This window comes from Setaria italica, chromosome II (assembly GCF_000263155.2).
Source record: "Setaria italica strain Yugu1 chromosome II, Setaria_italica_v2.0, whole genome shotgun sequence".
In the NCBI taxonomy this organism is placed as follows: Eukaryota; Viridiplantae; Streptophyta; class Magnoliopsida; order Poales; family Poaceae; genus Setaria; species Setaria italica.
This window is the reverse complement of record NC_028451.1, coordinates 41,054,857-41,065,254: the sequence shown is the minus strand read 5'-3', so window position 1 is coordinate 41,065,254 and position 10,398 is coordinate 41,054,857. Positions and strand designations below refer to the sequence as shown.

The 10,398-nt window shown below is 45.2% G+C and overlaps 3 protein-coding genes across 3 annotated transcripts in view; 1 reads left to right on the top strand and 2 right to left on the bottom strand.

The window, feature by feature from the left end:
* Positions 1 to 1,057, bottom strand: part of LOC101755895 (regulator of nonsense transcripts 1 homolog) — a 10,387-nt gene extending 9,330 nt beyond the window's left edge. The window contains exon 1 of the mRNA XM_004957713.3: positions 382 to 1,057. Within this exon, the coding sequence (XP_004957770.1) occupies positions 382 to 984 (603 nt within the window). The 5' untranslated portion in view covers positions 985 to 1,057. The remainder of the gene's footprint in view (positions 1 to 381) is intronic.
* Positions 1,058 to 2,863: 1,806 nt separating this feature from the next.
* Positions 2,864 to 6,932, bottom strand: LOC101755482 (ras-related protein RABH1b). The gene is made up of 6 exons (XM_004957712.3): positions 6,548 to 6,932; positions 5,593 to 5,663; positions 5,416 to 5,504; positions 5,128 to 5,239; positions 3,587 to 3,677; positions 2,864 to 3,424 (listed from the first exon to the last, which is right to left on the bottom strand). The coding sequence occupies exons 1-6, from the start codon at positions 6,662 to 6,664 to the stop codon at positions 3,278 to 3,280; spliced, it is 627 nt and encodes a 208-aa protein (XP_004957769.1). The 5' UTR covers positions 6,665 to 6,932; the 3' UTR covers positions 2,864 to 3,277.
* Positions 6,933 to 9,570: 2,638 nt separating this feature from the next.
* The window catches only part of LOC101754809 (NAD-dependent malic enzyme 62 kDa isoform, mitochondrial), an 8,282-nt gene continuing 7,454 nt past the window's right edge, over positions 9,571 to 10,398 (top strand). The window contains exon 1 of the mRNA XM_004957710.4: positions 9,571 to 9,719. The gene's annotated coding sequence lies outside the window, so the exon portion shown is untranslated. The remainder of the gene's footprint in view (positions 9,720 to 10,398) is intronic.

Here is a 10,398-nt window from a genome sequence, read left to right as displayed (position 1 = left end):
CATCTATTCTATCAGCTCATTACAACACAAATTACAGAATTAAACTACTGTGACTCATTGCATTAATTTTAAGATGGTTGTGATCACCTCCTCAGTTACTCCCACACAGACTACCAAACACACAACTGCACCATCTGAACATGTTTAATAATAGAACTGTACAGCCCAATAAAACATATCCCCTTCTTTTGGCAACCCCAAAGCCGAAGCTTAAATTTTTTGCAAAGTAGCAGGACATGTGGTGGCAGGGTTTGCATCCGTTTGGTTTCTAAGCAACTATAAAAGGAACTAACAGCTTGCCAATCTTAAAAATTAACTAACCCATTCTCGTTTACATAAGCAAACTATGCTACAGTCATGACGAAAGGTAAGGAGACAGACCAGGTGGTTGACAATGTGGGAGCCTGAGGTGTTCCCTCGCGAGTTGCAGAACCACTTGCGGCAGGATGGCACGTTGCACCTAGCCACGCAAGCGGGGTTGTGGATCCCGCAGTACCGGCAGGCGTGCTCAACGAAGTCGCCCTTGCCGTAGTCGTACCCGTCCTCCCCGGCGCCGGCGCCCACAGGCTCCTCGAAGCTGAGCGCGGCAACCCCGGAGGCGAGCCCATCCGCCGCAGCAGACGTCCGCGCCTTGGAGGCGGAGCGCGGCGACGGCGAGGAGGAGGAGGCCGGCGGGGTGGGGACGTCCGGCGGCGCGAGATCGGGCTCCGGGGAGGCCGCGTCGGGCGGCGGCGGCGGCGGCGCCGGCCACGACGAGGAGGACGCCGCGGTGGCGGTGACGGGCGGCAGCGGCGCGGATCGGGGCGGCGGCTGGGAGAGCTCCGGGAAGTCGGGGTAGTCGAAGTCGTCGCCCTGCGTGTTGAACTCGAGGAAGGTGTAGGCGTCGCCGGCGGCGGAGGCGGAGGGGTCCGGCTGCGAGGCCGTCTCGTAGAGGTCGGCGGCCGCGGCCGCCGCGGCGGCGGAGGAGGGCGGCTGCGTCGCCATCCCCGCCGGCTAGGGTTAGGGTTTTGCCGCTGGCGGAGGCAGAGAGAGGGGCTGGGGGGAGACGGGGCGAATCGGGAGGGGGAAGGGGAGAGGACGACTCGGGGAGGAGAGGATGGTGAAAGGGGGGTGGGGGTTTGATTTCTTTTGGATTTTGCGTTTGCTTTAACCGTGCGGGGTGGGGGTGGAGAGGAGTAGTTTCGTTTTCGTCTCGACTCGTGATCTGGGGGTGCACGAGAGGAGAAATGGGGAGAGACCGGTATGCCTACGACGGAGGCTACAAAGGGACGACGACTACGCGTTGGTGGTGCAGTGAGCGGTGAGGTGCGCGTAGGTGCGCCGTGCGCGCTTACGACCGGGCCGTCCTACTTGTTTTCCCCATGGAGGCTCATTGTGGTCATTCGGCCTACCTGTCTTTGCGGCCCAGTTAGATGCTCTAAAGCCCAGGAAAGGAAAAGGTCTGGTGGTGGGTCGTTTCGGCGCATGAATAAAATGCTAAAATAATTTCAGCCTCCTCTCTGAAATCTCAAAAAAAAAAAGGCAGGCTTCTGTTTATAACTAAACAATCACTAATCACTAAGGTTTCAAAGTAATCACTCCAAGACTCCTCCAAACGCCTGACTTGGTTGTCATCCTCGCCACAACTCTAGATCTTGCATACATAGATTTCTTCACATCTGACCCTACCAAACGGACGAGCCTCCTCTGCGGTATTGCAAGGTGACTTGTGTCACTGATGAGTGGGCTCATGTGCGATCATGGTCCACGCGCCAATAATACCGAGTCACTCTACAGTAATGCAGGGGAATCGTTTCCTACCAAATAAGGCTAGGCTCAATACTCGATTTGCCAGTGCACGGTGCTGGGCTGCTGCATCCCATTTCGAGGAGCGAGTAATCATGGTCTTGAGAAAACACGTGGCTGCCAGACTGGTTTGATGATATACGAAACCATAGATCCATATTCATATGATTTGAACACTTCATGTGGATGTGGAAGATAGTACAACCTGTTCGCTTCAGCTTATTCAGCCGGCTTATCAGCCACCAAACAGTATTTTTTTCTCACAACAAATCAGCCGTTTCAGCTTTTCAGACGGCTTATAAGCTGAAGCGAACAGACCAAGGATTGTAGACCAGCATGTGGCATTTGGACCTACCCTAATTGAGAAATACTGTAGATTGCTCTACCGCAAACATATAATCAAAAAAGGATACCTCGGATGCTTATAGCTATGTGGTGAGACTTTCCTATTTGAGCACTAGGAGGGTGCTCGGGTTTTTCTTTGATAAAATTCAAAGGAAAGCAGTACATAAACATAGGCAAGCTTCGTGTTCAAATGCTTAAAGCACGTGTCCCATGTTTTACAAATTTATATAAACATATATATTTTGCAAAATCCAGTACTCCCTCTGTTTTAAATTGTAAATCGTTTTAACTTTTCTAGGTTCATAGATGTTTGTATGTATCTAAATATAAGTGCATACAAGCATCTATGAACCTAGAAAAGTCAAAACGACCTACAAAATTTGGAACGGAGGGAATAGGATTCATCCTGCAATTTGATCCTGGCAGAAAAAAAAAACGAGTGGCTGACTGCTGTACATCCGCTTGTCCTCTGTTATTATAGTACTTTCCGCGGCAAAGTCAGTATGTGCAGCCAAAAGCTGACTTTTGGGCTGGAGGTCCACCAAAAGCTGACTTTTGGGCTGGAGGTCCATAGAAAAACAAGCACAAGCTATATGTGCTACCTAAGCATTTGACAAACCACTCTACAAGAGTTTGCGATGGACACACCGGCACACTGTTTTACTGTTTAACGCATTGGCTCCTGCAGATTCCACTGTCCCAACTCCAGTAAACTGTTTTACGAAGCAAAACATTGCGACGGTCAAATATCTGGGATATCATTTGGCTATTGCCGTGCAGAACTTATTATAGCTTACAAAAATTCCAATACATGTTTGGTACACATAGGAAAACAGGACTCAAGCTAACTGCAACAAGACAGATGAAAAATATATAAGTGCAACATGAACCAATCACTAGCTCTAATACCCAACAACTCGAATGGTCCCATCTATACACTGTTGCTAGCTTAGGCCACTGAGGAAATAACACTAGAAAACTCATAAAACGTATCGTTCCAACGCAAATGGTCCGTTCACCGGGTAAGGACTATGGTGAGATTCACTGGCGAGAGAATCAACTCTCCTTCCTGAGAGAAACAGCAGAGATAACGCGTTCCAACGCTCAGGGTCTCAAGATCATGAGCAGCAAGTGTCAGGGGCTGCAACTAACAACTGCATCCCCCAGCCTGAGCCTGAGACTGGGACGAGTTTGCATTGCCGGACCTCAAGTTCACATCAACCATGTCTTCCTGCTTCGCTGATGAGAGGGTCTCCATCCCAGGAAGTGCAGCCGCAATCTTACGGAACAGAGCCTGCAGAACAAGCAAGTAGGTTGGCATACAAAGAAATATAAACCCTTCCTAAAGAAAAGCACACTACTTTGAACTTCTGAGAAAAAATATTGCAAAGCTCTACAAGCATGTTATCCTATATGAAATAAACTTGCGATACTATGAGACATTTATGAAGCATACCTTAATGTTAAACCCAGCTTTAGCACTGGTTTCAATAAACATCACACCAAGGTCCTTTGCCTTGCCTTCCCCTTCCTCTATCGAGACTTGCCTGTTCCATGAGATACAACAGAATTTCAGCAAGAATATAAGAGCCCAGTAGTTCTTCAGGTTACATTAAGACCTCAATGAATACTGACTGTATGGGACCATCAGTAATTTAGTTCACTTAGCCAAGCTGACAACAAGCACGCTAAAAGACAGAAAGCTTGAAAAAGAGTAAATGCAACAGCATATCGCATATCAATACAAGCCAGATTCCAGTTTTCAAATAAAAAAACATGCATATAAATATTGAGCAATAAAGTATAGGTGACATATATGCGTAGATCTCGGATCAAAGAAAAAGCAAAGCTTCAAATAAATCAGCGTCCATATTAGCACATCATGGCAAAGGAGATAAGGTACAAAAACTGATCCCAAAAACTTGCACCAAACATTATAACTAAAAAGGTTTTGGGATCCAAATTTCTAGGATTTAGACATTTATTATAAATGTGGGGAAAAAATCCTAAATTTGTCTAGAAAGGCCCAGGGCACAAGAATTAGGGTTATGTGACAATCTATGCTGCAACAGCTGCCTGATAGCTTGTCTTTTCGACTTCATAGCTTAGAAGCAACAGGCAGTTAGGAGGTAAAGATTGCCTTTAGTCATTTCATTTTTATTTCTTATTTGCTTTCCTAACATAGCACTAGATGTTGCTCTGGAGCATCTTGTTCAAGGTATCTTTTGCAGTTTAGGACTTATATATCATCCTTGCTAACCTAGTTTCAAGTGTCTACTCCCTCCAATCCCAAAGCTAAAAGTCCATTTGACCTTGTCATAAGTCAACCTTTTTTAGCTTCAACCAGAAAATAAAAAAAAATTATATTGATTGAAAATGCAAGATTGATTTTATTCATCACAGATTATACTTTCATAACATATATTTAAAATATTATATTCTTATAGACATTGTTGGTCTTAGTGCAATATTGAAGACTGTGTGAATGTCCTAACAGACATATATTTGTGGGATCAGAGGGAGTATTTAGTAATTCTAATCATATCGGGTAAAACAGCAATGTGTAGAAGAGCAACAGGAGACAAACAGAAAGAGGGAATTTTGAAATTTTGGTTACAGTTTTTTGCGAAGTGCTACCCCAAGATTTGTGATTCTCAATGAGATTGTGCCGAGGGCCCAGGTCCCACTCAGAGCAGCAGTATTCTTCTGAATCACGAAAACTTTAGGGTACCATCCAACCAAATACCGAAAACAATTATAATGGTGTGATCTGTTTTTCACTTTATATGAATTAATAACTGGATTCACGGTATCCAACAATGTGCTAATAAATAAGATAACCAAACTGCCAATTCCAGTACCATAGTGGATAAAACAAAAGACATCTGGAGAAAAAATGTCTAATATCGCACAAAAGCTAAGGGTTTTAAATCAAACAACAGATAGGGCAATTGACAATACCAATAGAAAACAGGTATCAATGTAAACACCACTCACCTTTTGTCAACAAGGTCAGTTTTGTTCCCAACAAGCACAATGATGACATCACTGCCCCTCTCTGTGCGAACTTCCTCTATCCACTTTGATGTATTTAAGAAAGACTGCCTGCCTACAGTATGGAACAAATAAAGCTAGGATTAAAGACTTTTGTATAGCGGTCTAATTGAAAAATAGCTAAGATAAAGTTCTTAGTCATTCTGATATCCAAATTTTCTAAAGAAAATCAGTATGTGCAGCATCTTTGTGGATTTATGATCAGCGGATAGAAAGAGAGAGAGAAGTTACTTGCAACATCGAATACAATGACAGCAACTGAGGAGTCTCTGATATAGCTTGGAATTAAACTCCTGAATCTTTCTTGACCAGCTGTATCCCTGCAGGAAAAGAATAAATGCATAAGGCCAGCAGTGAGTATATCTCATTGGGGATACAGATGAACAGGTGCAGCAATAGTCAGCATACCAGAGTTGGAGCCTCACGGTTCTATCTTCAAGGTACATTGTCTTCGACAGGAAATCAATACCAATTGTAGCCTGCATGCAAGAGCATAGAACATTGAGCAACTCTCAATAAACAAATCAACATTACTCTAATAAGCCAGTCATTACAGGAATAAATGCAACAAAGAAGTAACACTTGGCTAAATGCTAAAATAACATAAAAACTCCAATAACCATACATCACACCATAAAATGCATATAAAGAAGCAGTCATTAGTTGAGACTCAAACCTACAATCTTAAAGGCTTTCAAGTAATAATGACTCTGTGAATTATAATGCCATGCCAATGCTTCCTGTGAAGTGGCAAGCCTATAGATATGATAGAAGTCCCATGTCAAACTAGCATCCTAGGACAGCAAAACACTTTGCCTTCCTTAAGGACAGGTATTCACACCACAATCTCTGTCCCGATACACTCACAGATTTGGCCTCAGACATCCCAAAAAACCACATCACATACCATTGATGTTGGATCAGTTAGCACTTTCAAGGTGACCACAAATTATCATTTTGTTCTAAAAGCTCTAGCAATTATCACCTAATAGTTGCTAGTCACCTAGGAGCCAAACCTTTTAGAGCAGTGCAAATTTCCGCCTCACATGTAAGCAAAACGGTAGCAGAAGTATATTAAAGCCAATTCATCCTCCTCGATCAGGGATCATGAGCATTCCGTTGGTTAGTAAAAAGAGATGCAGGGTTTTCTACGCCTAACTACCGAACCCCCCGATCAAATCCGGCGCAGAATAGATCACCTTCCCCCGGATCACATCAACCTACCGACCCGCCGGCGCTGGATCTGGCCCGCCCGATCGGATCTAACCCACTAACCCAGCCCCAACACGGCGAGATCACACGAACAGCACGCGAGGGATCGATCGGGACGGAGGGAAGGAGGGCCCGAGGCGGGGCGTCGTACCTGGTATGTGTTGTCGAACTTGTCGTACATGAAGCGGGTGATGATGCTGGTCTTGCCGACGGACTGATCCCCAAGGAACACGAGCTTGTACTTGGCGAGCGCCGACACGGGAGCCATCTCCGCCTCCTCGTCCTCTTCCTCCTCCTCTTCTCCCTCCCACGGCAGGTGGCGGCGAGGTCAGGTCGGGTCAGATCGGATCCGGCGGGGGAGAGGGGGATCTCTCTCGCTCGCTCGCGCGGTCGGCGTGTGTGCGTCCGCCCCCTTGTCTCTCTCTCCCTCGCGAGTGTTGCGCTCCCCCCTCCCTTCGCCTTGCGCGTCTGGTCGTTGCCTCCGAGATTGGTGCCCGCCGTTTATTAGCGTTCGCGGAGAAGGCGGCCGGACCGGAGGGCAAATGGCACGAAAGCCTTGTTTTGTTTCCTTAAAATAAAATTAAAAAAGCATGGTAGTACAGCGCTGCATAATAATACACATCCCGTGTCTCTCGGCACACGCTGACATGCTGGTCACGCAGGCACTGTGCTGACCAGTCAATTCGATTTTGGGCAAAAATAAAATGGATAATCTGTATCATAAGATCTGAATGAACTAAATTATACTGTCAAAATATCCATAAACACTTGATGCCCTCCAACGATCACGCGGTGAGAATCCACCCCCATAAAAATTGTGTTCTAATTAAATATTAAATAAGCTACCATATCAATATTCTTGTTTGGATCGCAATTAGCACGGCTAGGCAGCGACCTCAGCCCTATGCGTTTGGATGCCAGGAAACACTTCCTGCGCGAGGCAGCCCGTCCAGGCTCAAAGCAAACAACCCCCTTATGTATTACACTGACAAATGTAGTATTGAATTCTTTTACTTATCATGATATCTCATAAATAATCTTCACAACCTTCTTATTGTACACCTCTAGTATCTTTTGATAGTGCCAACCACGATGCTCCAACAAATAGCATAGAAATAAATAATAGGTAAAATTAAAATAGAAGATACTTTCTCCATTCTCTTTTGATAGACATATTTCACCTTGACATGATGATCAAGAAAAATAAACATATTTATCATCTAATTAACGCAAACAAGCGTCTTCTCATTAGTCATGCAATGTTTGCCGCGATGACTTCTTATTGTCGATGCAATTTATTGACATGACCTACGTCGATAGCAAATAGGACTATATCGTTTATGAGAATATGATTTTTGCAAATATGACCGTAAAAAAAAATAGAGGAAGTACTGCTCGCACCATTTTTTTTCATATATGGTGCGCATAGATTTTAAAGTTCGAACATGCCTTTTTTAACTAACACTAGTCTCTCCAGATTTTGTATGAAAATGGTATCATTTTTTAATTTCACATTAGTAAGTTTTTTATTTTCTACAAATATTACTGTTCGAGAAAAGTTAAGGTTAAAGTGTGAACTTTTTTGCTACTGTGCCTATAGTTATCCCAAAAACGACTTATGGTAACATCTCTTTTTAGCCGATTTCCATCCCTTCCTCCTTCTCCGACTATAGTTAGCCTCACGAAGGGTGAGGGAACAATCCTTTTAATAATCGTATCACTAGACCTATAGTGTGTCAGCTTCCTTGAAGCTCCCTTTCAAGCGTCAAACGTCATCATTGCTCCCAAGCGATTTAGGTAAGGTGGCTTCCATTGTTTCTTACATGGTTGTAGGTAGATGCCTTTTGATTCGGCCATTTGAAATTCTCCTCAACATGTTTGGGATAGTTGGTGTTTGTTTATTGACTTTGGCTCAAGATTTCTCAGAAGACACTAGGCCTCTCTACTCAAAATCATGACAATCCTCTTCCTCTAAGGGTGACAAGCTTATTTGGCAGTGGCGTCTTCATTGGTGGAGGATCCTCACCACTGAGGACGGATTGAAATGCAATTTTATCTTTTATCTTTGTCCTATTTATATGACTCAAGAAACTTTGTAGAAATATTTATGGTTTGTAAGGGTTCTTCTGCAACTTTACCAAAATATATATAGTCAAAGATCTAGTTTTGAAGGTTATGCCGAGTCAAACTATGCCTTAAATATTGTGAAGTACATACGGAGGTGTAGAAGTGGTTAAGACTGGTGTTAAGTGAGTGCTTTATATTGTGGATAATTATATGGATGAATGGCACAACATAGGTCCATTTGATTAGTAAAGAGGTTTTATTGAATCATAGCACACATTTTGCAATACGGTTATTTCTTATTTGAATAATGACCCTAACACTTTATTAGTATTTCTGTATTTGAACAATGACCATAACACTTCATTATAAAAGCTCATTTTATTTAAGGGGACGAGAGAAGGCGAGAGCTAATTCTAAGATCTATCTATACCTTAAATTGTAGCTCCTGTTTCCGTAAGCTTCGATGCATCTTGACCCTCCTCAGCTTGAAAACTCAAAGTTAAAGGTAAATTTTAGGATACTGTTACACTTTTTATGTGGCAAAGTGATAAAGTGTTAGGTACGAGGTCACCATATTCTTTCAAAACTTGATAATTTTTTTCTACCACTGTCGCTGTAACAATAAGATCACTAAAGTCACATTGTAGTTTAATCTAACCATAAGATCTAGATATATAGATCAATAAATAAGATGATATGATTTTTTATGAAGGTTTTATGTGTACCTAGTAAGTATTTATGAAGTTTTTATGTGCACCTAGTAAGTATTATTGGGTGAGTAGTATTTTGCAAGCACAATCCATGTTCGTAACTCATATAAAATTATCATGAACTCTATGCTGAACTATGGTTTTTATAAAAAAGTTATCTTATCACGTATTCCCTCCGTTCCAAATTGTAGGTCGTTTCAAATCGTTCATATATATTGTTATGCATGTAGATGTAGTCTATGTCTAGATGTATAATAATATCTATGAATTTAGAAAAATAAAAATGACCCGGAGTAATTTATTTTTTCCCACGCAATTACCAGAAAATCTACGCGTACTGGCACACGCTTGCATCGGAATAACTTTCTTCTTGACAATCGCTTTGCGCTTCAGCATCTGATCGACCCGAAGCAGTTCGTACGAAGAACCGGGCAGATCTCACTCCTCTTCCTCCCTGTCGGCAGCGCGCGTCCGTCAACGAACCAAACCGGGCAGCCGGGACCGGCAAACCCCCACGGCCCCGCGTCGCCCACGCACGCGCCGGAGGCCCTGTTTGGGAGGAAGGGGCTAAAATTTAGCCCTGGCTAAAACTTTAGCCCTCTCAAATGAAAGGGCTAAACTTTAGCACATTGGGTGTTTGGGAAGAGGGCTAAAGTTTAGCACCTCTTCTGTAAAATGTCCCTTATGCCCCTGCTGTGCTGCCCCTCCTACCATTTCCCTCTCAGCCGGTGTTCAGCAGGGGCTTCTCGGGCGATCGCGGGGCGCAAGCGCCGGCAGCAGCGGCGCCGGCCAGCGCGTCGAGGAGGCGGCGGAACGCGGCGGCAGGGCAGGGCATGAGCCGAGGCGCTCCCCGGGTCGCAGAAGGGCGCCGGCGCCATGGCCAGTGCCGGCATGGCCACCGCCGGATCCGGCTGGAGGAGGCGGGGGTTGGCGCGGAGGCGACGGGGGCGGGCGGGGCCGGCCGGCGGCGGCGGCGGCGGCGGAGGGCGCTGTGCACGTCCGTCCAGCGGGACGACGGCGATGCCAAGAACAAGAAGCGCCGCCCGCACGACGTTCCCGGTGGAGGTGGAGGCGGATTCTTCTCCGCCGTCAAGAGCGCCGCCACTGGCAACAGCAGCAGCAACCGCCGGATCCGGCTGGAGGAGGCGGGGGTTGGCGCGGAGGCTACGGGTTCGGGCGTGGCCGGTCTGAGGCAGGCGGTCGGCGGGCGGGCGGCGCTGGCGGC

What these genes read in the sequence shown, in the direction of transcription:
- LOC101755482 (XM_004957712.3), bottom strand. Translation starts at nt 6,664, where the DNA reads ATGGCTCCCGTGTCGGCGCTCGCCAAGTACAAGCTCGTGTTCCTTGGG. An exon ending in AGTTCGACAACACATACCAG is followed by an intron (nt 5,664 to 6,547) that starts GTACGACGCCCC and finishes TCTTGCATGCAG; the next exon opens with GCTACAATTGGTATTGATTT. An exon ending in AAGCTGGGTTTAACATTAAG is followed by an intron (nt 3,425 to 3,586) that starts GTATGCTTCATA and finishes CTTGTTCTGCAG; the next exon opens with GCTCTGTTCCGTAAGATTGC.